General features: G+C 45.6%; 3 protein-coding genes across 3 annotated transcripts; 2 read left to right on the top strand and 1 right to left on the bottom strand.

Moving 5' to 3' along the window:
• Window positions 1-68: 68 nt before the first annotated feature.
• On the top strand, window positions 69-20,387 carry LOC135397115 (thyroid receptor-interacting protein 11-like). Its single transcript, XM_064628465.1, has 17 exons — window positions 69-287; window positions 663-739; window positions 4,654-4,752; window positions 6,109-6,285; window positions 10,892-10,957; window positions 11,548-11,712; window positions 11,781-12,402; window positions 13,037-13,428; window positions 13,506-14,024; window positions 14,116-14,237; window positions 14,486-14,649; window positions 14,728-14,831; window positions 15,234-15,333; window positions 18,415-18,496; window positions 18,560-18,674; window positions 18,761-18,892; window positions 19,309-20,387. Exons 1-17 carry the CDS (start codon window positions 194-196, stop codon window positions 19,597-19,599), a joined length of 3,321 nt encoding a protein of 1,106 aa, XP_064484535.1. The 5' UTR covers window positions 69-193; the 3' UTR covers window positions 19,600-20,387.
• LOC135397119 (uncharacterized) lies at window positions 19,944-25,671 on the bottom strand. Its single transcript, XM_064628468.1, has 6 exons — window positions 25,286-25,671; window positions 25,044-25,149; window positions 24,876-24,973; window positions 24,259-24,531; window positions 23,115-23,379; window positions 19,944-20,318 (listed from the first exon to the last, which is right to left on the bottom strand). The coding sequence occupies exons 1-6, from the start codon at window positions 25,406-25,408 to the stop codon at window positions 20,098-20,100; spliced, it is 1,086 nt and encodes a 361-aa protein (XP_064484538.1). The 5' UTR covers window positions 25,409-25,671; the 3' UTR covers window positions 19,944-20,097.
• A 34-nt stretch (window positions 25,672-25,705) lies between these two features.
• Window positions 25,706-27,928, top strand: LOC135397121 (uncharacterized). The gene is made up of 4 exons (XM_064628470.1): window positions 25,706-25,847; window positions 26,205-26,398; window positions 26,489-26,545; window positions 27,756-27,928. The coding sequence occupies exons 1-4, from the start codon at window positions 25,801-25,803 to the stop codon at window positions 27,779-27,781; spliced, it is 324 nt and encodes a 107-aa protein (XP_064484540.1). The 5' UTR covers window positions 25,706-25,800; the 3' UTR covers window positions 27,782-27,928.
• Window positions 27,929-27,995: the final 67 nt, after the last annotated feature.

The raw sequence follows: 27,995 nt of genomic DNA, 5'->3' as shown, positions 1-27,995 counted from the left end.
ACCATTTATTTCAAAATCAAAACGCGATTAATTTGAGTGAAGTGGTTTGGAAAGTCTGTTGCGAGATTAGATTCAAGATGTCGTCTGCAGCGTTGGCATGAAATCGCTTGCGTTTTCGCAAAAAGCTTCCAAAAATGATCTTATACACCCCCATAATGAAACGTATAATTTCACCTGACATCATCGATTAAACATGTCTTGGTTGGGAGACAGGTTTTCAACGCTTACCAATCAGCTTTCAACTTTAACGAATGAAGTTCTATTAGAAGGCAGAGAAGAGACGGATGGTAGGTGTTCCAAGTTAACAGTTGCACTGCTAATTTTCTTCTCAATCATATGTTTTTGTTCGAAGCGAACAGTTAAATCGTGTGCTCATTCAGAAGGGACTTAGACGCCCCCTTTTACAGACTGAGTATATTTTAGTTACGACATATCTGCTGCACAATATTGTTTGTAAAAGCTGACGCTGTCCAAAGTCCCATATGAAGCCGTGAAGCTATGTAAATTGTCTAAGTCTAAGCAGCCGCCTTTAGAGGGGCCGTTGTCATGGTGCGCGGCGCAAGTACAGGGACTCTGATCAGAAACCTCTGTACCGCAGCCACGTAGTCTTTAATGTAAGCACGACGTAAAGTCTAACACGTATCCTATCTTGCCCCCCTTAGATCGAGCAGCAGAATTACAACTGAGTCAGCAACGTGTCAAAGAGCTTGAACGGCAAAATGGAGCTTTGCGGAGAGAGGTGAGCTTTCAGTATTGTGATGAATGCCAAGCTGATACCTTCCTGTATCATTAACTGATATGATTCACTGTGGGTACAAAGTAGAAACCTCTGCTGTACAGTGCGGCCTCGAATAGTTCTGTCACCCAGGTGAGCTTTGATCTCTGAAGGTAGGGGCCATGGTGTATCAATGTAGCACTTCTGCACAAGTTCAGGTCGCATTGTATATCGAGGGAGGCCTGTACAAAGATTAGGAAAGGTACTTCTGTTTAACAGTTTTTATTTGAGGAACAAGCATAATTGCAAATAGCACGGTCTCGATAACATAGTCCCATAGGTCATGCAATGCAACTCTACCTCCTAAATGACAGCCTCCTAAATGTAACATGAGACATTCGGACGACTGGAAATATGACAAAATTTAACCTTCTTTCTTTTTCTTTCTCTTAGAAAATGTGTAATCTAATGAAATAAATCACAAAATACGCTCTCATGCCATAAATCCAGGATTGCCACTAATGTTCTAGGGGAGCTATGTACATGTACAAATTAATGACTTGTGCCGAAGAAGAATTTGTCGAGAATGGCCGGACATAAAGTTACACTTCGTGCAACTTTTCTATTAACATTGGGGAAAATTGAAAAGTGGGGCTACAAACCCAATATATTTGTTTTTATCAGTGTCACCAGTATTACTTCATACATTTTCCTCGTGTTCGCCTAACTTCGGCCCTGAACCTGCTGCCGCCGCCCCACACCGTTAATTGCAACGGAAAACGAAAGCAATCTCAGTAGTATCGCAACTGAGAAGTCAAGTGAAGTCCACCTTGAGTCACGGTCAGCCCAGTAGCCATTATCACTGGCGCTGTTATCACCTCTGGCACAATAGCGCATGGGTTGGCCAAACATGCAACTTCTTTTGCTCTGTGTTTCCGTCTTTCGGGTCCTTAAGAATATTTGTGCTCGATACGAGTGATCACCAGCTCGGGCACTTTATATCCGCGACTGAATCAGCCGTAGGTGATAACGTGTCTGACGTCTTTGCAACATCCAGGATGTGCATTATGCTTCCCGCATTGGATGACACGCATGTTTGTAGCTCATCTGAGGCGGCGGAAACTGTATTATGCTATCAAACTATTTTGGAGACAGGCAAGTACAGTGAGATGAGGACAAACAAATTAGGAAATCATGATGTCACTAGGTTATGCGATGCCACATTTGTCTGTGAAGTCACCTTGATGTGAAAGCAATGCTGCATTTTGCACATGTTTGAGTTTTTTTTTTTTTTAATCCGTATCAATGTGGCTCAACTTAACCGAGAACATTGCCAAGGTTCTGTACCTAACATATTAATATTTTGTGCAGACTACCTGCGATCAAACCGTTTTTTTATTCTCTAGCAGCGATGATCAGATTCAATCTTGAGGGATAAGACGTGGCTGATCAAACATTGCTGAAAGCTGCCTTTGATCAATTTAAGCCTTATATAAAAATCACTTTTGATGAAAGTCTGTTCTACCATCAAATTAGTAATCATCTATGTATTCAGTTCCCTACTGACTAAATTTAATTTCATTCTAAGCCACCGAAAGGGACAGTCAGGTCACGAGCACAAGCTTAAAAGCCACTGTACAGAACATGTAACGCTCTTTACGGCTTACACGACAAGTATTTGTAACTAAGCCGCGGCATATACTATTTTCCAATCAACTATTATGATGGAGTGCCCTTTACAAGAGCCACAGGTTTGGGAAAGGGGGGTCAACCACAACCTGAGTTGGTATGTGCCTCGTTAGGCAAAGCTATGTTTCCTTTACTGTGTTTTTTTTTTTTTTTTTTCAAGCAAAAAAACTATCAGAAAATGTAGTGAAAATTTTCTAAAAAGACTGTCTGTTTCCTTTACTGTGTTTTTTTTTTTCAAGCAAACAGACAGTCTTTTTAGAAAATTTTCACTACATTTTCTGATAGTTTTTTCACACAAATATACCTGTAATGTCATCATCAGCACTCACAAATTATTTTATTAATTTCTCGTAAATGAATGAGAATTTTAATACAGATGTTCTTCGCAATAAAGAGCAGGCACTACTAAACCAAGGGCTTTACCATATTTTTAGGACTTTGTGCAATTCAAAATTAATCCGTACCTGGCTTTGTTGGAACTTGCATGATGCCTTGCCTTTTGTTTGGGCTGGCTTGGCAGGTATTACTTGCACAACATTGTGAACTACTGCAAGTGCTCAGCGTAGCCATCTCTTTTTTTGCTTCAGTTGTTCTCTGTTCTTTTTTTAACCTCTTACTCATAACAGCTTCGTTTTTTCTTTTGTTCTTTTATTACCGTTTACTTTTATTCCGGCTTCACTGCAGAGCGGCCTTGCACGCACTCCCGAGAACTATTTCCACAGGAACGTAACCATTGACAACCCGGTAACGAACACGTGCGCAGGTCACACCATGGAAGCGCAACATAGTCGCCCCCGTAAGCACGGCCCACAGCAGACGACAGCTGCAGTTCTGCAGAAATCGAGCGGGCATCCATAGGGATGAGGGATGATAATGAGTTTATTAATGAGGGCACTAATAAGGCAACCTCGCACTCCACCCCCATTGTGTGGTGCTGCTCGTGGTGAGGCCTGGATGGGTGCATTTCCCGGACAGGGTCACGCTTCAGGGCCCCCATCAGGGGGTCACGCCTGATTGGTCTCAAACACTGTTTTCTGCCACAGTTACATTTCCTGGGGGGGCGAAGTGTCTCCGCGAGAAGGACACAGTGGGGAGGGGAGGGGGATCGAGGGGTCGTGGGAGGTCACCGTACGTGCAGGGGTGAGAACTTGGGGGGGGGGGGAGTGTGAGAGGAGGCATGCCACCTGCTTTTTTTTTTTTTTTTCTGCTGCCTTTTAGACGGCTGTAGGGGTTAAATGTGTGCCATGGAATTGAGGTCAATGGCAGGTAAAGGGTGTCTTCATGTGGAAAAGCGTACCAGCAGAGTTTTAACGGACATCGTTTTATTAATGGAGTACCTCTGTACTACGGTGTTCCTTCACACTGGCTTCATGGAGCGCTATTTTTTTTCTGTACCCCTTAATGTCTTTTTACTAATTACATAATTGGAGCTGGCTGCTTAGGAATATCTGAGCTGTTAGTTAACCATAGTTGCCAGTTTTCCCTGGTGGTGGGTACTAAAAAATAAGTAAATAACTATTTAGTGAGTTTATTGTCCATTTCTAGTGCGTGCTAGTTATTAAAAAAAATTACAGAGGTGCCCACGTCATTAGGGAATGCTGAATTAGTATACCGTTTGACAATTATTTTCTACTCTCATTAATTATTAACCATAGTTAGCCATTTTGTCCGTTGGTATGCACTAATAAATAAATAAATAGCTATTTAGTGAGTTTATCGTCCTTTTCTAGTGCATGCTGGTCATTTAAAAAAAACATTTTTACAGAGGTGCCCAAGTCATTAGGAAATGCCGAATAAGTATATAGTTTGACAATTACTTATTTTCTACTCTCATTAATTATTCTGTTCCACTCGGTAATTTGTTACTGAATAATGCTTTGATTCTAAAACTGAGGAAGGTCACATTCTCTAGGTATCACTGTTGAACGCATCATGTAGCTGCTCTGATATCCACCAGTCCATCAGTCTGCTTATCAGTCAGTGACCTAGACTGCTGTCACTCAGGTGATGCAAAAATAATATAATCCTCGTTAGTTAATTAAAGCTTTGTCGTTAATGGAAGCTTAATTATTTTTTGCTGCACATTCCACAATAATAGTCCAGGACTTCAGGTATACTTGGACGAAAGGACAGGAGCAGTCGGTTGAATCGTAGTGTATTTGGGAGCTCACAGGTGAATTCTAGTGAATATGCATGCACGTGCACATCTTTTCTTTTTTTATTTTTACATGAGGGGCTGTTTTGCACAGGTGGATCAGCTGCGTACGACAAACGTGGAGCTGGAAGAGCAGCAGCATGCCTCGGAGCTGCGCCTGGCTCACTGTCGACAGGAGCTACGCCTCAAGGAGGTAAGCATCCCAGTCTACAAAGCCCAAGGACAAATCCAAGATGTTACAAAGGAATTGTTTAAAAGACAGGGGCCTTTTTCTCTCTTAGTTGCCTTTTATGATTGGAATTTTTCTAACATCACTGCTGTTGATTGTTGTCGGGAAAAAAATTAATCTAGATGATACGAGTTGAGATAGTAAGAGCAAATTATGTCATTCTTGGGGCAGTCAGCTACTTCTAAAAAGAAAAAAAATTATCTGCACGTGACAGGAGTGCTCATAGAGGGCGTGGCACTTGTCGTACGAGTAGGCTACATGATATCATCCATCTCCGCGATTGCACACGATTTCATGTGCCGACTTGCATGGCTGCGAACATTGTTGTGGAACAACTCGTGAACACTGAAATAGTAGAAGCGGATAAGAGCTTTAAAAAATCAGCTTTGTACCCAAACATAAAAAATAATACCAAACAGACCATGCAATTGACTTTACATAAAATTCTACAGGTTCTCTTGACTTTTATGCCACGTTTAAGCGAGTTGGAAAACCGCACGAAATTTGAACGGCTTGAGAAGGCAGGAGGTAACGCACGAGGCGCGGACATCGAACCCGAAAGACTTTTATAGTGTCGTATCTTTTTTTGATATAATATAACGCTCGATCGCTGGTTGCACAGCTCAACAGGCCAGTGTACGGGGACCCGTTGAAGGGGATGGTATTAGTTACTGCCGAGGCACGCGCGAACGTGCTTCCGCATACGCAACATCGTCCGCGCACGGAATTTGGACTCGTCGATTCAGCGCGCGTACGGAAAATGCAGGAAAAAACGCAAAGAAAAAGAAGGATCACCCTATAGCGCGAGGTAATATCGCGTCCGCTCGCTGGTTCGGTACGAACGTCACACATACTCTCGGGATGGAAAATACAGAAAGAGAAAAAGTCCGCCGCTTCAATAAAACTTCGAACCGTGGACTTTGTCGACGCCGCGCGGGCGATAAGCGCGCGTTGTGGGGGCGAGCGTTATCAGCGAAGGGACGTTGGGGGCAAACGCTCGCGAGCGCACCTGCTGCTGGTAAACTTTGACTTTTGGTGGGTGTTTTTATTAGATGTGTGCGAGCAGCTTGGATTGAAGTGGAAGGGGAGAGGGAACTTTGAAGCGACATTCTGCTGCGCGCCAAACAAAAGAGACAGAGGTGTCGCGCTTGTCATCATTGTGTGTCCCTGCTGCTTGTGACTGCGTGACGATTCGCTCTGTCTGTCGGCGGGGAGGGCGTTCGATTGTTCGGTCCCTCTTCTTTACACACAATTAGCGGGGGCTGACGTCTGCGGTTCTTTGTTGTTAATTTTTTTTGTCGTGTGTACGCATGCGTGCAGGAGGAAATCCAACGGCTGTTGAGGCAAGACCCGGACGACTTCCGGTCGCGTCTCCATGGAGACGGAGACTTCGACAGCAGCGACCTCGCCGCTTGCCAGCGGGAGATCCGCAGGTTGTCGGCAGTAGTCGGTCGTCTGCGTGCGAGCGGAGCAGACGAAAGGTATCTTCTGCCTCAGGTGGGTAAACTTTGCTTGCTCCTTTTACGGGGTCCGACTTCCTCGCAGAGTCGCGGTCATGTGTGGTTGTTTCGTGTTTTAAGATTTGTTTGCTTGTTCTGAGAAACGGTGTTATCGTTCTACGGTTGTTTCTACGTTCATACGGTGTCGTCTGCCGGAAATCAGCTTTCGTGCGGAATACGTCTGCAACGGTGTGTCTGCGCAGGATTTTGTATGCACAGTATTCACACAACCCGAGTCACGTAGCGTAAATAACGCTATGAGTCAATGCTACGCGTGCTGTTCTGAACTTCCTGGATCAGTTCAAGAGGATGTTCAGAAATACGTCGAGCATTTAAATACTTCACCAGTCGCAGACGATGTCGAATTTTCCAAAAGACAGTTCGGCGTAAAATCTCGTCTGCTTCGCGAGTTACCGACGCGAATTGAATGGATTTATTTTATGTTTTAATGGGTTGCATGGACACAGCTGTGAGAAAACGTAAGGAACAGTCTAAAATATTTTCGGATTTATCGGTTCGAATAACATTTACGAGGAACGCGGTGTGCGCGCCGCTAGTTAGCGGACCCACACGCGAAGGCAGCCAGCGGCCGGTGATCAACAGGTGGGCGTTCGCGGCAAACCAGCGGGCGTCGACGCGGGAGAGCTTCTGTGATGGCGTCCTTTCCCGGCCGGAAAGGCGTTGTCTCGGGTCGCGTTCGTGAGCGGGTATACCAGCGACACACAGAGCAGCAGGTCTGATTTCAGGTCCTGCCGTTTGCAACCCTGTCGCCGAACTCTGCCGTCTTCCCATCGACTGCGGGTATTATTTTTCACCTGCTGGAAGTGAGTTTGATATTGGAGGTATATATTCGTGTGATTTCGCCGATTTCTGCAAGTGCGTGGGCGGATGGCGGAAGTTTTTTTTTTTTTTTTTCGTACGCTTCGGGTATAGAATGTCTCTTTCTTGCTTTTTTTCTTTGTAGCGATCCCAGTTTTTTGTTCTTTGGAAGATCACAGAAAATAGTACTACTATAAGCTGCCACAAATGTTGAAAGTGGAGCATTTTTAATGCCTTTTCAGCGAAATATAAGCTCGGGGTGAGAAAAAAAAATGTCCCTCCTAAAATCACCTTTGCTCTAGCAATGTTTGTTCATTTATTCCCCGTTCTTTTTGTACAGAATTTTGTTTCATCGCTTTTATATTTGTTATAAAGGAATTTACCCTTGTGAATTGTTCCTACATAGAGACCTCACAACTACAGATGTGCATCCAGGCATTAGCATTGACTCGTATTCGTATTCTTTTTTTCTTCTCCAATTTAAATGTGAAACGAAATGCCATTCACGTCAGAACATGCTTCTCGGTGCCGATACACGCAGACATGTAAAGGTTCTCGAGAAACACAGGCAGAAGGCTGACAAATCGTTCACGCGTGAAAAACAATGGCAGCACACTTTTCCGCAGCAGGTGTCAGCCGTGGCAGGATTCAGGTCTCACGTGAGCTCTAGTGGCGCCCCCTGTATCGACCTGTATTGCTGCAATCTTTCGGCTTATCCGTGGAGACAGTCGTAAAGTTTAGGACAGCCTTTTGTGGTCGTAAAACAATCTCGTAGTGGCTGGCAGTTTTTCTCACATTCTTTCCTTGATGTCCGCACGCACTTTCATAGTCTGGCCTTCCAAAATTGACCTAGCACACGTGAAAAACAGGCTTGAAAGAAGCCTTTCTTGCTTTTCGAGGACTTGGTTTTTGCTGTGTTTAGGCGTGTCCTTCCAAACTTTCAACGTAGTCCAACTCCTAACTTTCGACATAGAGTGATTCGCTGGAGAAAACGACAGACCTACTCAACAGCGTCATATGCTTTGTTGAGCATTTTTGTGTCCACGTTTCACAAAGTGTACTCAGGGTAGCTCGACAGCATCTGTTGCTGGCTGCAACATGTGTGGCAGCTGCCATTGCAAGATAAAAGGCACAACAGAGAGAGGTATCTGAAGCGTACACGGAACACAACGCATTTGTTCAGGTCAACGAAATATATATATATATATATTTATATCTCACTCTGCTGTTACTTTCCATGTGGTAGTGAGATGGCCTTTTGTTTTGTAGTATTTTGTTGCATCACCTAAAGTTTCATAGCATTGTTGTTTTTACCTAGTTTACAAACACTGGTCAGTCTTACTTACTGGTCACTTACAGTCTGCTTGGAAGCTTATAGCATTGCAATATGGCATCCGCTTGCTTCTCACACATTTTTATGTCTCAGAAAAATCGTCAAAAAAAGTCGTCAGTTTTTATCTGTTAGGATAGTGAGAAGACTCAATTGTAACGTAGTGCATCAAAAATCAACACGTCAAAGGTAATCATTACAGGCAGCTTTTACATCATCTTGTCCATATCGTAAGATCCCAATATTGGGCCCGAACACCTCTCAACATTTTCTCGTCTTGATACAAAGCGTTACCATTGTCCGTCTATAATTGCATTGCCTGTCGGCAATGTGGGTACCACAACAAATAATCGCACAAAATATTACACGGACCAAATCGAGCATGTCCGCAAAAAACTTGGAGAAAATATACAACTAAAAAATTGATCCCAAAAAGTGCACGCCATTTTGGTCCGATGCAGTTCCTGTAGCGCTCAAGACCTTCCATTTTTTAAATAAATCTCTGAACGAAAGCACCAGTCGTGCGCGCACAGCATGTTACTTTTTCCTAGAAACAATGCAGCGGAGAATCCTTCCACCTACAGTGCAAGTGCACAATGGCGTTCCCTGCCAGGGCCAACACGCAGTGCCTTCCATCATAAATACCTGGCACGGGGCCAGATACCCCCTCGGGAGGGAAGGGAAGGGACTTTGGAGGGAAGCAGCACAGGTGGGCCGCAGCTGCGGCGGGGCTTCGCGGATTGGGCTTATCGCAGATGGCTTGCCCGCAGTGTTCCTCCCGGCAGATGGGCAGTAAAATTGGCCACGTAGGGGCTTCCTCCGCTAAGCCTCACGGCGTTGCCCTTTGCGATTCTCTGGCGTCGTCCCGTGCGAGAGGGGATTTTCTGGAGCTGCCTGATTCGCTTTCTTTTTCGTTCCTCGTTGCTTCTTCTTTCTGTGGGTCACGTCGAAGACTTACCAGGTACGGTGTACACTTCTGGCTGCCTGAAAGTCTTGTGTGTTTATCATCACGCTGTGGAGTGGGTTGTTTTGTCTAATGCTGCTGTAGACTGCGATTTATCCGGATGCCCCCCACGCAGACACTCCCTTTCCCCTGCAGGGGGGACCTTTGTTGTTTCTTCAAGTTTATTTCTCACAAAGTAAATATATGCTGATGAAATATATGCAGGGAGAGGGCGCAGACTAGCTCGTGTGTGACAATTAAGTAGGACGCACAAGCCCTTGTTGTGTCGGAGAAATTTGCCGCTTCGTCTTCGTGATCTGCGGTCCCTCAGTTTTTATCTTATTTAATAAATACACGCCTCGTATACAAGTATATAACTTATGTATATTACTTATATACGATATATACCTATATTATTACCTATACTTATGTATTATATATACAGTGGCCCCTCGTTATTATGACCACGCTCGTTCCCGAAAATTTTGGCCATAATGCGGAATTTTCATATTAACGGGAGGGATTTGCAGAAGTTTCACTGCATTGTTCCTCAGGAGTATGGTCGTAAAGCGCGTATGTCAGATTATCGGCGGTCATATTAACGAGGGTTCACTGTATATAAATTCAAAAAAGACTCGGAAACAGATTTTAGGGATGTTTCAAACACTATATTTATTACATAGGGAGACGTTAAAAAGTAGAATGGGCAAGGGGTCGACGTTTCGACAGTGGCACTGTCTTATATATATATATAAGTATATACAAGTACTCTGCTATGGCGCCCCCCCCCCCCCCCCCCCCCCGAAGATCTTTGCGGCCCTTCCCTCTGCTTGCGATTCTGGAAGAACCACTGCCGGTGATCTTACAAATGGTGAAGGAAAGATGCGGTAGTCAATCCATTCTTTTCTCTCACTTTGATGTCACCGAAGACTCACTAGGACGGGATTGTGCCGGGCTGATTCGTTTAATCGTACACCGTCTAAGGTAATGGCTAAAGGCGCACAGTTCACTAACAGACAGACACATTTTCCAACATCCCGCTCGGGGGATCTGCAAGTTAGTTATGAGCGGATGAGAAAAAAATATGAGGGGTTGTGCGTGTCGACGAATGGAACTAACTGCTCTTGTAAGGAGAGTATGAAACTGTACGATATCGAGCCACTTCATGGCGGCATCAAAGCCATGCCTCCTTTATCAGCGAGAGCCAGCGTAAAGAAAAAAAAAGAAGGCAAAAAGAACTGTTGCATGCAAAGCGACTCACGACTAACGGACCGAGCGGGAGAGGGAAAGGGAGGGGTAGTGTTTGCGTAGTCAAGTTTGCCGACCACTCCCCTGTGCGCCCTTATCTGGCCTCTCCCTTGTTTCCTGTGCTTTTCTTTTTTTTTTTTTTTTTTTTTACACCCAGGTTATCCAACCCTGTCCTCAACAGCTGCTGTCATCTGTTGCCAGGCCGTAAAATTGTGGTCCTTGAAAGTTTAATTTTGTTTAATTCGGTTTGTTTCTTCCTTACAGACTGGGACTTACGAAAGCGGTCAAGGCATCCATGCAGAGTTCCAACAGCTCAATGGAAGTGCGCATGTGAGTATTGCGCTGATACGGTTTGTAATAAACGTTGCCTCGATGTACCATTAGGTTTATTGGATCAGCAGCCTTAGTGGATGCGGGCAAATTGGTAGCGTGGCGCATGTAACTGAGGCACATCGTACTGTGCCATAACTGGGTTATACCTCTACATGTGTATTGGTATCTGCTGCTTTTTGCTTACGTAACGAGTATCTGCATCATGTTACATTATTTCGGTGACTGGTGCAACACTGGCTATTGCTCTGATCGGAATCATCTCTCAATGTAAAGCGCCACATTATTACTACTAATATAATGGCTTTATTATAGATTTGATTGGTCTAAGTGGACAAATAAGCACACATACACACAAACTTGATAGATTTGTTAGGCATATCACTTTGCAACATAAGCTACTGCGTTATTGAGTGTAGCCCGCTTTGTAGTTCTTTGAAGTACAAACGCAAATCAGCCTTTATGTGGGAAGAAGGCATTCAGTCATGAGCTGCACAGTGCGATATGGTACAAGTAAGACAGTATACCTGGAATGGAAGTAGGTTCTGTCTGAGTAGATAGATAAACTGAAAGTTGCATCTTCCTCTCAGGGGGATAATGGCTCGGAACCCGTTCTGCACAATGGCACGCTGGAGGTGGACGGGACCGCAGGCCTTCGGAAGCCTGCAGTTCCGCGGGCTTCTGAGCTGGAAGCGCTGCAGGAGGAGAATCGCAGGTTGGAGAGGAGCCTCGTTGAACTTGACAGGCAGAACCAGGTACAGAAATACGTGCTTCCGTGAGTGAGGATGCTCGGTGACCATTTCCTTCTCCCCTTTCTTTACAGGAAGCGATGAGTCAGTTGCTGACCATAAAGGAGAAGTTGTCATCGGAGAACAAATCTCAAGCACAAACAATAAGTACGCTCGAAGAAGAACTGAAAGCAGCTCTCGTTCGGAATGCCGAGCCAGCTAGGGAATCTGTACCAATTTTGTCTGATTCTGAGAACAGTACTAGAGATCCTGCCAAGGACACAGCGGAAATAGGAGTTCAAACCATCCTGCGAGAACCTGCCAAGGACACTGCGGAAATGGGAGTTCAAACCATCGTACTAGAACAGAAAAGGATAGATTCCGCGACGCAGACCGACATGGCGCAACAGTTTGCTGATCTTTCGGCAGATGACTGTACAGAGAACCAGAAAGACGAAGCAACAGAGAAAGGCTGCAAGGATATCCCACAATTCACGAGCAAAGAACCTTCGGCACGAGAAGAAAAACTGCAGGTGCTGCAGGAGTTAGAAACATGCCGCGAAGAACTGCGGGTTGAGTTGGAGCGTACCAGGCAACTTCAGTGTGAGCTGGAGCAAGCAAAGGCAAAAGTGTCTGAGCTTTCAGTAGAGTTGAGGGTGCTGAGAGAAAATATGCAGGCGGAGCGGAAGCAAGAGGTGGAGGAGAGCGCAGAGGAAGGTTAGCAGAAGTGTTACTTACAGTACTGAAATATGAAACGAGCATCAAAACAGCCACTACAAGTTCATTTCAGATTACGATAGAGGCAGCGCCGTAAATTTCCATTCAGTAAACGAAGTTACAATCAAAATTGTACCAAACTCCTCCTTGTGTCAGCAGTACTCCGCAAGCGTTACTTTCACTCCGCGGGTCAGGAGCCCGATGTGCATGCCCCACTGCCGAATTGTTTCACTTCAACGAAATAGTGCGTCATATAGCGAGATCACGTCTGTCACTGATATTGCTGGAGTGGTTTAGAGATAATTTGCTGTTAATTTGAATTGCTGATAATTTGAATATTTCCCATGAATATTACGAATGGCAGTAGAGTGAGTAGTTTGTCGAAAGCACTACAGTTCGCATGGTGAAACATACTGATGCAAGACCGCGGACGGGCTACAACAGGATCGCAAGCGCACGTTCTGTTGCCCGATTGGTTGTTGCCGTTTCTGCTGCTTTGGCATCCCACTGGTTGCCATGAATGATGGCATTTAAAAACTAAAATTAGCACTAAACAAAATAATCTTGGCTGCATGGTGCTTGTTGAAACTTCAACTTTCACCTGAGAACTCATTCTTTTTATTTGCTGCAATAGGACTGCTCATTAAGCTGCAGAATTCGCGACTCGAGGGCCAGATGCGCACCCTGCGATCGGAGAAAGAGCAAATCTTGTCCGTGATGAACGAGAAGTCTCGAGAGAGCAGCTCGTTGAAGGCGGAGGTACACCACCTCATGGCAGTAGTGACGCAGGAGAGGCAGGCCATGGCCAAACTTCGCGCAGAACTCGTAGAACTCCGTCGCGGAGGCGGCAAGACTGACGGGGAGGAAGGCAAGGACCTGGCGCGCGAGGCACTGCACAAGCTCTCGCAGCTGGTCCGCGACAGAGAGGTCGAACTAGACGCGCAGAAGCAGAAGGTGGCCACGTTACTGCAGCTCCTCCAACAAGCTTCACCCGTCACCGGGGACCAGATGCAAGAATTGTTAGAGGTGAGGTTGCGTCCTGCTCTGCGCGAGTTGAGGACGTTGCTGCGGATTATTAAAGCCAAAAATACTTTACGCCGTAGGAACGTGAAGAACTGGCTTGCCAGGTGGCGGCCCTACAGACGCAGAGGGATGCTGATAAACAGCAAGCAGATTCTGCTCGCGAGGAATTGCGCAGCCTGGCCGAACGTCTTCAGCAGGAGTCCCTGCGGATGCAGGAACTGCAGCTCCAACATGACTCTGCGAGGCTGCAGGCGGAAGATCGACACAAGGCCCTGCGGAATGCTCAGAACGAGACCGTGGCCCTGAAGCAGCGTGTGGCAGACCTCGAAAATAGGTGCGCGGCTCTGATGGAGGAGTGCAGGCTCCTCCGAGAGGCGCAGGTGGCGACGAAGGAGGAGAGCCTGCGGATACATGTTGAGCTGGAGAAGTTGAAGAACGAAAAGGACATGAAGATCGAAGAGGCAAGAAGGAACAGCGACGAGTCAGCGGAGCAGTGTCGCGAGGAAAACCAGGCCCTGCTGGCTCAGGTTGAAAAGCTCCAGGAGAGAGACGAGAAGCAGACCAAGGAATTGGAGAGGCTACGACACCACTTACTCCACGTAAGAGCACCACGTTGACTGTGAAGGATAGAGACTTAAGTGGGCTATTGGAAGCAAATGTTAATTTATGGGATAAACCGCCTACTTGCAGGTGGAGGAGAGTTACACCAAAGAAGCCCTGCAGGCTGAGCAGAGGGAGAAGGACCTGCGTGCAAGGATCCTGCAGCTGGAAGACTGGGCACACGCATCGTCATCTGCAGTGCACGCTGCCAGGTGGGTGTCTGTTACAGCACCACTACCCCAGCAACACGGAATGTCCTCTGGACATACGGATAATGTCCCAACGGAGCCGTACGTCCGAGGGATATCCGAGGGACATCCATCGGGCGTACGAACTCGTTAGGACATTATTTGTACATCCAGAGGATATCCGGTGTTGTTGGGGTATAGTAGCGGTGGGGGGTGTTGGAACATCTCCTGATTACCTCTTCCCACAATCTAACCGCTTTGCTTCACTGCAGCACACAAGCAAACCAACAGGTGGACGGCCTGCAGCAGCAGCTGTCACGCGTGACTGCTCAGAGAGATGCCGCCGTTGAGAACGTGTCTTCATTGGAGGACCAGCTGCAGGAGCATGCAGCGGCCCTGGCAAATCTCCAGATGGTTCTGGAGCAGTTTCAGAAAGGTACGTCCCAGTATATCGTGTCTCCGTGTTAGCAATCGGGCCGTTTGAAGACCTTTTTGCGACGTTTCGTTTGCGCAGAGAAGGACCGCGAGTTGCAAGTGATGAGGGAGGAGCACGGCTGCGAGTTGGCTCTGGTCAGGGAACGAATGAGGGACCTGACAGAGTTGGTACGGACCAAAGAGGTGAGAGTGGGCCTTGGAATTTGGTAGTCCAGGTGCATTGCGTTTGAATGCCTTGCTGCTGCAGCATTCTTGGTATCATAGTACAGTGCCGGACAAAAGTTCACGGAAAGACTTGTTTTTGACGTCCGGAGGACGTTAGTAGTATCTGCAAATAAAAATAAATAAATAGAAACACTTTCCCGCGTATTCCTTCCTCCGAGTGACACGCTAGCAGCGAATGGTACCGTACGGACTTGCAGACGCGTGCCTGGGTTACCTAGGCACATGGTTGCAAGTCTGTATGCTCCGATTCACTCCGAGGAAGGAATGCGCCGGAGCGAGTTCCGTAAAGTTTTGTCCAGCACTGTTCCATCAACTACACAGTTGGTTGGTTGACTCCAGCGCAAATTAACTTCGGTCCAGGAGCAACTAAGCCAAACGGCCGACGCCCTGGAAGCCGCAGCGCGGCTTAGCGAGCAGCTCGACAGCAAGGAGGAGGCCATCAGCTCCCTTCGGGAGGAAGGTGAGACTCGCTTTTCCCTCTACAAGATGACTCCTCCCCTCACCAGGTTGCAGCAGCGGGCACACACACGCACGCACACTGCATGCGACGTGGCACGTCCAGGACCGGGAGCCCTGCACAAAGCGCACCCCTAAGGCTCTCGGAGGCGCAATCTCATCTGGTATCTCTGGGGAGGCAAGTAACGTCCAGGGAACTAGATGAGATGAGGCCTCGGTGTGGCCCTGCATGTGATTCTCTCTCCCAGTCTTCTTCACTTTGGTGGCTCTCTTCCTTTACTGTTGGATGCACAGTTACTTCACCTATAGACGTTCTTCCGAGCACACTGGGGTCCTCCCCTTTCTCTCTTTGGGCATGTCTTGTGGTTGCACTTTTTTTTTTTTTTCCTTTTGACTCTGTGGTAGAGCGCTGCATGGGCTAAGAACATCTAACTTGCACACAGAGTTGGACTTTGGTGTGAATTTGGTGGGTGGCCGTAATCTCAGTTTCATGCACAGTAGGACCTTGTTAAAGAAGGGTACTGGGTGGGAACGCATGGAAAGTACATACGAGGTGGTAGTATGACTTATGAGAAAATGAGAACCATACATATGCTTACCTGCTATAAAAAAAGAAAAGAAAAACAGGAAAATACCACAAACGCATTTATTGGCACAGATCAGATTGTCATGCAGTTTGTCTTGCATACGACAAGAGCAGTCTCAAACTCATTAGGTCAGCACGTATACAAGGTACACCCACTGCGCATGTATAATTAAATGAAACCAAGCTGCGGCCGTACATATATAACAGCGCTGAACGCTGCGACATGTGAGAAATGAAAGTCCTACCGCGGGCGAACTTGGGGAAACTGACAGTGATAGTGGTAAGCATGCTTGCAAATGCAGTGAGCTTGATGAGTTGGAGATTCAGTGCCACAACTTTATGAGCGGAACAGCCGTTTAAACCTACGTATAGTATTGACAAGGTTCTACTGTAGAAGGGCTGGGGGACTGCATGAGCTGGATCGTGTGCTTCACTGCTCTTGCCCATGTAGTGCTCTTATTTGTGATAAAGCTTAGTCTGAAGGTACCTGATATCTCTCTTCTCGTGTCGGTGATGCATGTGTTGAGGTGAAACATTGCTCTGGGTATCTCTGGTACCTTGTCGATGGCCGTTCTCTGGCTAGGGGTGTTCAGATGGTATTAGGGCTTGTTTTACGCTTGAGAGATGAGGCAAGGTAGCATTGAGTGAAATTATATGTAACCTACAAACTTTGGAGACTGCACGTTGAAGTGAGATTCAGCAAAGGTTACGAGAGGACTGTCTTCTGGCTTGCACGGAACTCGGTCGCCGTGAAGTGCTGTGGTGCCATCAAGCAGAAATTGTGCACGCTAAACGACATTCGCTGGTACATTTCCTGTTTACGTTAATATCGGAAATTTATATTTAATAAAAACACTAACTCCTCACCCAGTTTACTTCCCATTGGCTACTCTAGAAGCTAGGCACGACAAGACTTGATGGCAGCAGCACAGCGCTTGACCCATTTCACTCTACCATGCATGTGCCATATATACAAAGAATCTTGAGGGTACATGTATATTCTCACAAGCGACATTACCCGGAATACTCCAGCGGAAGATGCGCAAAACATCATAGCTTTCTACTATCATGGTCTTCTAGCCATGTGGAATATATCCTGCATGTAGCCGCAAGATATTCCGTAGCAGATGACACAGCAGATACGTAGTATACCATTCCCTATAGTATTCCTGTGCCATGCGAACGCACAACATCAATTCATTTTTTTTCTTCCACTAGAACATTCTGTGGAAATGTCGCTACATTCGTATATGTAACATTGTGCATGTCTAAACACGGAAGTACCACTGCAAGTTTCTGGCATGAATCGCGTTAACGTTAACGACCTCCTTTGGTGTGCATCGTGTGGGAATGCCCAGCTCGGCAATGAAGAACTGTCCGAAGAATCCTTCTTTTTTATTTTTTGCTTGGCTGCTACGTGCATGAGTGTGTGGTGAGGTGTGAGTATTACATCAGGTACTGGTCGTTGTCTCTCAGTACCAGTATCTGTGTGATATTCACGCCTGGCTATGCCTAAGCATCCCGTCCTCCCTCCGATGGTCAGTGGCATGAGACGTTTGGTTATGTTTCATCGTGCTGCTTGGGTTCTTTGTGTAACACTATTGAAAACATTCCTTGAAACTACACTATGTATAAATAAGAAATTACACTAGGTGGTTGTAATGTTTGTGGCGTTGTTCTGCAGGATTGTTTTCGCTGTTGCAAAAATTACCGTGTGGTACTGAATTGTATCTCAGTGGACCGATGCAGAGATTTACAAAAAAAAAAAAAAGTAATTATTAATTTTTCAATGTCAGAACTAATCTTGTCTGTGTATTTGGCAGTGCTTTGTATACTGTTCATAAGTTATATACGTGCCTTGATTAGTTCAAGTGGAGTATAGATAGGGCCTGACTTTTTAGGGTTAAACCCGTATCCGCCCGATATTTACCCCCCGAACGAAATCTGTAAAATTCGGGTTTAACCGAAATCTACCCGAAAACATCTGGGTCACGTGGCACACTCATAAGCGTGCATTAAAATAAAGTTTGATAACATTGCTAAACATTAGTTCCATGTTAAGACAAATTTTTATTAGAAAAAAAAAAAATCACCCGAATACACCCGAATTCCTGACGACAGAATATGCCGTAACGGGATTTAACCCGAATACACCCAAATTTTCGAATGAAAAATATCACCCGATATTTACCCCCCGAATTTGGCCAAAAATAAAACCCGAAAAAGTCAGGCCCTAAGTATAGAACATAAAGACCTCATTTTTGTGCTACACTTATATGCAGTATTGACATCGCAGTACTCTGTTACTCATAATTTTTCTCTAACTTGGATGTAAATCTTGTCTAATTGCACAAATTTAAAAAAAAATGAGCACCAGTCTCTCTGGAAACGTTGAATTTCTCGGTGAACATTTGTTTGTTTGCTCCGTAAAATGGCTGCAAGTAGCGTTACACTGTAAATGGTCTACAGTATGTGTCTCGCATTTAATCACAAAACCAGTGCGCAAGAAAGAAGAAGAACTGAGGCACGCGAGGGAGGAGACATCGGTTGTCCGAACGACGACGGAAGGGAAAGTGGACAAGTGCGTAGCCTGCAAGTAACGAGGGCACCGATGTTGCTAACATCAGCTGTGTTTCTGCTGCAGACAGATAATGAAGAGCCTGGTGCTGGGCTACTTTTCGACACCGCCGGGACAGCGGCTCGAGGTTGTCCGGCTCCTGGCTCGCATCCTCGACTTCAATCGCGAAGAGATGGAAAAGGTGCGTGGGCTGCAGCAGCAGAATTTATTTTGCACCATGAAACGTGTTAGCAATAAAGGTTTTCTGTTTCTAAATTATTTTTTCAGGCAGGAATACATTTTGGAAGTAGCAATAATCAACAGGTCAGTCCCGCGAGAGGGGGCTGGATTTCCGGACTGCTGTGGCGGAACAGGTCACCGTCGGGATCGGAGACTATATCTCGTCCTCTAAACAGACAGGTACTGAGGCTGTTTAACGGGGTACTGTTAACAGCTTTTTCAGACTTGTTCCTAGGAGCACATTTTATTTTATCTACGGGGTGAATTTGGCCGGCAGTATACGCATTTCAAACATGTCGTAAAAATACAGGATGGGGTCTCGTCTCAGACTTTGCTGAGTGATAGGCACTTGTCTGAATTTTTATTGCTTCGTTTTTTTGTTTCTACAGGACAAGAGAGTTTATAAAAAATTCGATAAAGCTTGAAATGTGTGCTGAAGTGTTAACTTTTCAGATTGTATACCAGCAGTTCCACACATTTGATGGTGGTTTCATCGCACTTTCTAAAAGTGATAACGTCTTAACAGTTAGCCTCCGAGGGCTATAGGATTGGCTGTAATGGTCCCGTTATTTCTTGACCGTGTCTGCTTTTTTCAGTCCTTCTCTGCCTTGTTCATCAAGTTCTTAGAAGAAGAATCCCGTCCTCAGCATGGCGTCCGACTGCCCGTCGAGGCCATGTCTCAACCAAACGTGGGCCCTTCCAGGGCCCTCATGCCACCTCCTGCCAGGAACTCGTCGACGCCTTCCAAGTCGGGGCAGTTCACTTCCCCGCTATTGCTCTCGCCGGGAGATAACCACGCCCACCCGCTCCTCCAGCCGGTCCCGCTACCCACTTTCGCACCCGTCGCGGAGAACCAGTCTGCTTTCTTGCAGCAAATGCTCAATTGAACACAAAGTATGCGTGCACATGAAATGTGACACACGTTGTGTTTGATGGAGTATTGTTAACGGGGGCGACGGAACAGTGCAGACGACAGCATTCCATCCAATCGGAGGTAGTCTTTGACAATTCAGACTCCCTCGCCCGCTCGACAAGGAAATGTTGCGTTGTAGCAGCATTTACCCCCCTTTTTTTGTACACTCAGCGGTAGAGATGTTAGAGCTCTGTTGCTTGTCACCGTACTTCGCCATGTAAAAACATACCGTGTTATGTACATATATATATATATATACGTATAAGGATAGGTGTGACTTTGTTAGACAGTATTTTTGCACGACTCGGCACACTTGACTGCTTCATGGAGATTTTATTAATAATAAAAACGACTAACCACCTAAACTCGCAACACTGCCATTGTTCATCTTCCTGAGGTGCACTTGCATAAATCTGGTTTATGTATACGTCTTCGATTCAGTTTGGTAAGATTAAACAGGTGGGGCAAGGGGTCAGGAAAGAAGACAAAGTGGGGGTGATGGGGGTGGACTCCACCCCTGTGCCTGCTGGATGTACTGGGCATACTGACGGTCCTGCTCGCGTGACGACAACAGCTGTTCGCGTCTCGCTGGTACTTCGATCGCCAGAGCACATTCGAGAGAGCAGGCCCAGTGTTGGAAAGGCACACACGTGTTTCCCAAGTAGGGGTTCTTGAACGTGAACACTTTGTAACCTGTAAATGAAAATACCTTGGCTGACATTCCTGGAAAATAAATAAAGTGAAGAGTTTGGTTTACCGACACCTTGCTTCTGGGTAGATGCGGTATTGGTACGATTCCTTTCAAGTTGTCAGTTTAGTGAAACCCTCAAAAGCACCACAGAACAGTGATGGACAGTATTTAAACTATAAATGTCTCGTCTTTGTTTAAGTGGGGGTTTTTGAGTATGTACTCCCCTGAATGCTCTGCAGCACTGAGTTCCAAACTAAAGTAATGTTCAACTTAAGAATAGTATCGTCTGTGCATCTTTTTCTCACCATGTTTAACCCCCCAGAACACAGTATAGTACTTGAAACGTATTGCCATTTTTTCTGCTCATATTGATGTCTCTCAATACTTATTAACACGTTAGCATAAGAACGGCCATGCGAACGAAAACCTCGTGTCGTCCATCGGTGTACGGAGGAATGGAAAGGGCGTAACGTGGATGAGTTCGAGAGGTTGGCGCTAGGCCAAAATTCGCTACGTAGTTGGCTTTCGCTCCTGGGCACGTTCAGACTATGTTCGGACCATAAGAGAATATGTCAAATGGTAACACATTTCCACCATTTTAATTATATTAATCAACCTTCAATTGTTTTCATGGTAAATTGTAATAGGAACATGTTATAAATAGTGTTTCTCGTTTTCGGCATTTGCCGAAACATGCTGACAAAACCCCCTCGAAGGTGTTTATATATTTATATATATACAGTCGAACTTCTTTATAGCGAACACCTTTCTAACGAAAATACCACTACAGCAAATTTTGCGGGCCCGCTGGAGCCCTATAGGTCCAATAATGGACATCCTTTTCAACGAAAATATCTTTACTGTGAATTTTTTTTGCTGTCCCCTGAGTTTCGTTGTAAAGGAGTTTGACTGTATCAGCATATTCCAGAAAAAGTCCGAAAATGGCGTTAAGCTGTGGACTCATTAGGGAGTCTATCAGTATTGTTTGAAAGTGGCAGCAATCTTTTTCTGCCCTGTAAGGGCAAACAACCAACCTCAAAATTGCAACCTCATTTCTCATTCTGAAAACCTACATGGTGCAGTCATCTTTGGGAGAAGGACTTGTTTCATTGTTTGTGTTTTCAGTGAAGGATGACCTCACACCATTAAGAACGTTGGCTGGTTAGCCCTGGTTGGATACTGAGTGCGATCAGTGACCTTTTTTTGTGTTCCATTCTAGCTGTGTCCTTTCATTCCGCTTAACGCCAGTTTTACAGCTGGCCATGCCAATTACGAGCGTAAATGTCGAGCTTACATTCTCAAAACTCTGTGTTGCTAACGGGAAAGAGTGTGCCGCAATGACAGATGAAACCATGATGGTGTACACATGTGCACTACAGCAAGTTCTAGGCATTTATCCTTATAGCAATCCTCGCAGCGTCAACAAATAATACGATATTTCTTTGCGTGCTGCTGCTATCTTATTAAAGGGGTGGAGAAACCACACGCAACCCACTAAATGCACGGCTTCATTTCGTGTGTTATAGTCCATGGATTCGACGCTCAAAGTCTCACATTACCATATTTGAACAGTTCTTTTTAACTGTTGAGTTTTTAAAACTACGATTTTTTCGAGCCACCGCTGACAGTGGTGCTGAACAGCGCTTAGGGGCATCGGCAGACAGACGGGAAGTAACGTTTTAGCTGTGCACGCTTGCCTGAAGTACCCAAGGGTCACCGTAACAAAGGTTGTTTTTTCTTTACAACTGCCTGCGTTGTCACGGAAACGGGCGAGGAGGTGTGGGATCGCAGAAGCATACCATTTCGATGTGCATGTTTAGCGGACATAAAACAATATTTACAGCGTTATTTCTTCAAAAGTTTGGAAATGGTTTCGCAACCCCTTTAAATCCGATTCAAGCTATTTTCGGTAACGGTATAAACACCCAAACTCGGGCATTTATTTTTCAGTTCAAAATATATTCCGAATAAATCCACTTTTTCGAAACCAAATAGATGCTGATAAAAACTCTCCCTTGATGTTCAGGAAAATAAATATTGAAAATGAGAAACCCTATAGTCTTGTTCAACTTAAGGAAAACAAATTAGTCTGTCATTTCTCAAAACATCACTGCACTGCAGATAGGATGGTTGGCCTCTGCTTCCATATTGGCTGTTAGAACTGGCCACGTGACACTACACTGCAGCAGAAAGTGCACTCCTCTACCGATGGCGCATGGCAGCGTTGCAGTATATCTCCTGGTGCTCTATTGCATCTCCTTATCTCCAACGGCGTATGTAGTTGACGGACTAGATTTCTTTCCCTTCTTAAATTGAACACGACAAAATAGTCACTTACAGGTCCAAGGGTGCTGTTCTTAGGTCGAACACAGCTACAGACGCCTGCTTAGAAATCTTAGAGCTCGTCGACTGTAATGTTCATCACTAGAGCCTGAAGTTTTAGGGTTTTACCTGATTCTTCACCGAATTTGCACCCTGAATTGAAGGTTGCTTCTTTAGGGTGAAACCCGATTTTTACCCGGCAAATTGCCCTCACTGGGATGTCTGTAGGAATGCACTAACTTACTTGTTTGGCAGAAAAATGCAGTTACATCACCATTTGTGCCAAACCACTACAATTAGTTTGAATAACTGAGCCCGATTTCTCCCCGAATTTAGCGTACTGTAAGTTTTTTCACCCGAGTTTGCACAAATTTAGTGCGCACGTTTATTTACCCGATTTTTACCCCCCGAATGTGGGAAAAAATATTTCCCGAAAACTTCAGGCTCTATTCATCGCCCATGACAGCGCTACATACCTGGCTCTCCCATGTACTTGGCTGTGGGGCAGTTTCCACAGATGCTGAATTCGAAGTAGCGGTCGCAGACGTAGTCTCGTAACCGCGGTGGGAGCTTCCCGGGTGCAAAGAAATCGGTCTTGGATGCCACCACAGCTCGTGCCGACTGCTCCAGGAGGGTGAGCGGCACGCGAGAGTTCCTGAAGCCGTTGTGAGATTCGGCCTTGGACGGGGTCACAGCCAAGATTCGACTGTTGATGTCCGTGTGATACCACATGAACGTTGCCTGAAATGGCCATCGTGGTGTGCAAAACAATGGTCGCCAACCGCAGAAAAAAACGAAGTAACAAAGTACTCATCAAACTAAAATTAATTTATTTATTATTGTTTATGGGCAGAGCCCCTAGCTTTCCGCGGACCCACGAAAGTTTGCGGAATTGGCCATGTCGTGCGGAACTCGCAGTTTACCTCAGAATTTTTTTTTCTTTTTTTCTTGGAATGTTTGAGATATTACAGGATTTCAATTGATCCGCGGCGTTTTTGTGGGTTAAACCCGATTGGGGTCCTGACAGCAGTAGCGTAGCCAGAAAGACCTTTTGGGACAGGTTCTATGGGATCTTTAAATGGGCTCTGGCTATGCCGCTGCTTGATGTGACTAATACTGCTGGCACTCACACGGCTGAACATGTCACGACGGAAGAAAGTTTAACTAGACGGACGCCAGGAGAGAAATTGTGAGTTAGTCTAATTTTCTTTGCACACTAAAAAGTTATGGAAGGCTACAAAAATCCTTTGAGGAATTGTGTTGAAATTGTATTGTATTCTAATTGAAATATTGAAAGTGTATAAGATTGAAATTGTATTGTATTGTATGAGAAATTTGTGAGAGAGTCTAAGTTTCGCCACACACTAAAAAGTTGCTGAATGCTACGAGTCGGTAAGCGCTCTTGAGAGAATGCTGCAACACTTTTTTTCGTTGGTTTCCCTTGCCCGCGGAATCCCGCGGATTTGTAAATCACACTTCGCGGAAATGTTAATTGTCCACCGCAGAAGCGTAGGAGCTTTGGTTACAGGACTGCGATGCCCCAGTTAAATATGGATTCGTCAGAGGAATTTCTCTCAGTTGCTCACAACTTTTTTAGCTAACTACGTCGCCTTGGCTCACCTTGAAATAGTTATGGTTGCCATGACGATGCACCGTGTGCAGGGAATGCATGTCGAGCAGGAATCCCGGCAGGGCATCAAGAAGGTTGTTGTCGAGGAGGAGGACGCGCAAGTTTCGGCAGAAACTGAGCGTGAACGGGATGCTGCCGTTGTGGAGCCGGTTGTGGGTCAAGGCCAAGCTCTCCAGATGCTGTAAGCATCCCACGTCGGCTGGAAGCCGGTCCAAGAAGTTTGACCGAAGGGACAGGACGCGGACGCTCGGGCAGTGGAACAGCTGGTATAGATATGCGGAAGGTTGAGAGAGCTACGACACTTGGGCAAGTCGTACAAGAGTGTACCTAGGCAGAACTCACTCACGAACATGCTCACTTACCTCCTGCTCATGCTCAGCTCATTTGCCACATTGAGCATGGTTGAGCAATCTGAGTGATAACAGTGAACCAGAACAGTTTTAAGTAAGTGGGAGAAATGTGCAAGCCCCCCCCCCCCTGCGGAAACTACATAAAGCAGCGTATGTGCACCATCAGCTTGTTCGCCATGTGTATTTCTCCGGGAACACCAGTGCCCATTCAACTGACATATGTTGAGTGCATCACACATGTGCAGACTAGTACAGACCTCACGAGGCAGGGCATTATCTTCACCATATTTGAAGATGTGATCCAAATTGAGTTCAACAAAGTTGTACCGGTTCAAATATGTCTTCAGCAGGGAATCTACGTAAAGGTAAAAGGCAAATACACTTTTGTAAGACACGTGACAGTTACACAAAATCGGTGACCGCACCTGCTGTAGCCAGACGCACGCGCGGAGTGCTTGAAATGTAGCGTACGAATTCTGAAAACCGCCCTCCGGTGCCTTCAAGAGTGATGTACAGGTACCAAAGCTCCGCCTGCCAAATAGTTTTCGCACATTCCTTCACACACTTCAAGCTTGCCTTGATTCAAACGAGGAGAAACGTGCTTTCATTTCACAACATTATAATTGCACAATCACTAGGTCGGAAACCGCGATGGAAGGCTACTAACCTGGATCTCGAAAGTGGGACTTTTCTCGTTTGACAATTTTCGGGTTACCTCAGTCCAGAGGTTCTCATCTTCTTGAAGTCGTTTTAGCAATAGGAACTCGTAGCAGTGAAAGACAGCAGTCATAACTTACAAACCTACTTCTAAATTTGACGAATGGCATTACGAGTAAGTTATGCACGCGAACAGACGTCCAGCGATTGCAGACGATACATTTCGTCATTCCTTTCTTCGTGCAAGTGCAGACATTGATGCTATGCTACGTAGTATCGTACATACAGCAGCATAAATAAAGTGTGAAATTTCCTGTTACTTTATTTAGCCGCTGTTACCGTTGCACTATGGAACAAATCTGCATCTTGTTTTGAAGCATAGTTGTTGTTTGCACCGCACTTAGTATATAGCGTTGCGATCGGTTTCTTTTTCCGGTGCGGTTGCATGGTAGTACTTCCGGTCGACTGCTCTGTGGCCGTCTTTGATCGACCTTCGTTTGAAAGTTCTCCTTCACGTCTCAAACTATGCAGTCTGCTAAGCTAATAACGCGCGTTTTGACTTCTGGTGTGAGGTAAGAACATTATCAGTTGGATATTTGCGCTTTCAGTATATCTTTGCTCCATTAAAGTACACGCAAAATGGTTGTGGTTAGGACTAGCTACAGCCGGCGGTACAGTGCTGAACAATCCGTTGATTAGGAATGGTATGAAATGTGCAATATTCCTGTCTCATTACGCTGTAGAGAGATGTTTCTCATCACGGAACGTTGCACGGGAAGTCATTGAACATGCAGTACATCTGTGATGACGAATTGTTGGTGACCGAACGTACCAGCAGTACTTTCTTTGGCTGCACTATGCACTAGTTCCTCCAATGTCCCGTTATTTCGCAAAATAATGTCTGACTCGATATCTCTTTTAATTCACAGGTCGGCTGCTACTACGGCTGCAACTAAAGGATCTAAAGGACCTACCCGACGTCTGACGTACCCGTACACCTATGCACAGAAGATCGCAAACTTCCCGTATAGATTTCACTATGAGAACATGTGGCTCGTGAGGTACTTAATCCCAGCATTAGCGCTGACGTACCTCTTCTACATCATACCAGTGAACAGGGCAGGTAAGCAGTTCTTCACAAAGTGTGACATTATTGAGACCGCAGACCTCATCCGTGTGCATCCGTTTTAATGGAATTGTTCTTGTGTTTCAGTCAACTCCCCGGCAAACTATGCTGCTTATGAAGAAGCCATGCGCAAGCAGGCTGAAGGTATTGCCATTACTCCAACATGTCACAAACACGGGGACAAACAGTATTATGAAATAATAAAAATAATTATGCCCCCGGGGAACGTTAGAAGGTAACGGATGGCCAGGCAGGCTGGGAAGACAATTCACATGTTTCGTTGACGCGAGTGTTTTATGTGTTTGCTCTAAAAGCATGTAAATGTGGTCTAAGTGCGTCATCTCCGACGGGTGTTTATGCAACATGAGCGGTGTACAAGCAACAGTTTGAAGCGATCCGGGCGCACTGAGTTGTGACTCCAAGGCATCATCTGTCTGCTGAGACCAAACACAGACGTCTTTAGATATGTGGGCGGAAAGAGGTTGGCATAAGTGTACAATTAGTTGTTTCCAATTAATTTATCTTTGGTGAGTTAACGTTTTTCAATAGGCAAAAGGCTCCGTTTGCAGAAATTGTAGTGTTCACGACCTCCTTGTCTGAGGAATCTGGTGTGCAACATGCTGCTGGCTTGCAATATAACGGCATTCGGTCAAACTGCATAATCGGCGGTTTATCCATAATCCCAAGTGTGCAGGGTGCAAAAAATTTGGACGGGAGGAGGTCATTATTACGCTTACTTCATTACAGCTTAACGTTCCGCCGTGTGTCGAAAGATGAAATAGCAAGCCCCTTCCCATAGGGGTGTGCACGGGTAAAAGAGTTAGGGGGGCGTCGCCAAACATTTGGGGGGTGTACGGGGGTTTGGATAAATCACTGACTGCATTGTATAATAAATAGTGGTAGAGGACAAGGGAGAAAAGACTGGGGCATAGCTTGCCGTACTGTAGAGAAACGACTGCAGTACAGTAACCTTATATTCACATAAGCAAAATTCTCCAGAATACTCCAGCAGAACATGCCATGTGAGCACATTCGACCAACGTTGTTTCCTTTTGTGCTCTTCTAACCATGGGCGACATCCTGCGGCCCAGCCACGAGATGTTCCTTAGCAGACGACAGGAACGATGGTGTCGTCTGCTATGCCCTGTCGTCCCTGCAATATTCCCGATATTCCGATGCAGCGCGAATGTCAGCATAAGACGTGGCAGAACTTTCGCCCTGCGAGCAGCTTTTTGCTTGCTTTCCCTTTCACTAGAATATTCTGTCGAGATGTCGCTCACGTCGGTACACAGTGATTTACCGAGTGTTATGGAAGTGTTACGAAGCTTAACTCTTTTCTGTTTATTCCTTGCAGAGGATGCAGCTCATCACCACCACTAAGCCACCCAAAGTACAGAAAACTAGACCACCTCCAGATATGCTGTCTAAATAAATAGTCTTTGTAAAGAAATGTCTGGCTTTGAACACAAGGTGAATGTTTCCTGCAGTTAGTGTGTTTGAGTACACAAATAAATCATTAGAGCTCTATAGTGTCAAAGAAACGGGACAACAATGTGAGTTGTATTGGTCTGCTACAATGATTATTGTTCGTTGT

The sequence above is a fragment of the Ornithodoros turicata genome, chromosome 6, assembly GCF_037126465.1.
Source record: "Ornithodoros turicata isolate Travis chromosome 6, ASM3712646v1, whole genome shotgun sequence".
NCBI lineage: Eukaryota > Metazoa > Arthropoda > Arachnida > Ixodida > Argasidae > Ornithodoros > Ornithodoros turicata.
Note: the sequence above shows the minus strand (reverse complement) of the source record. Positions and strands in the feature narration are given on the sequence as shown.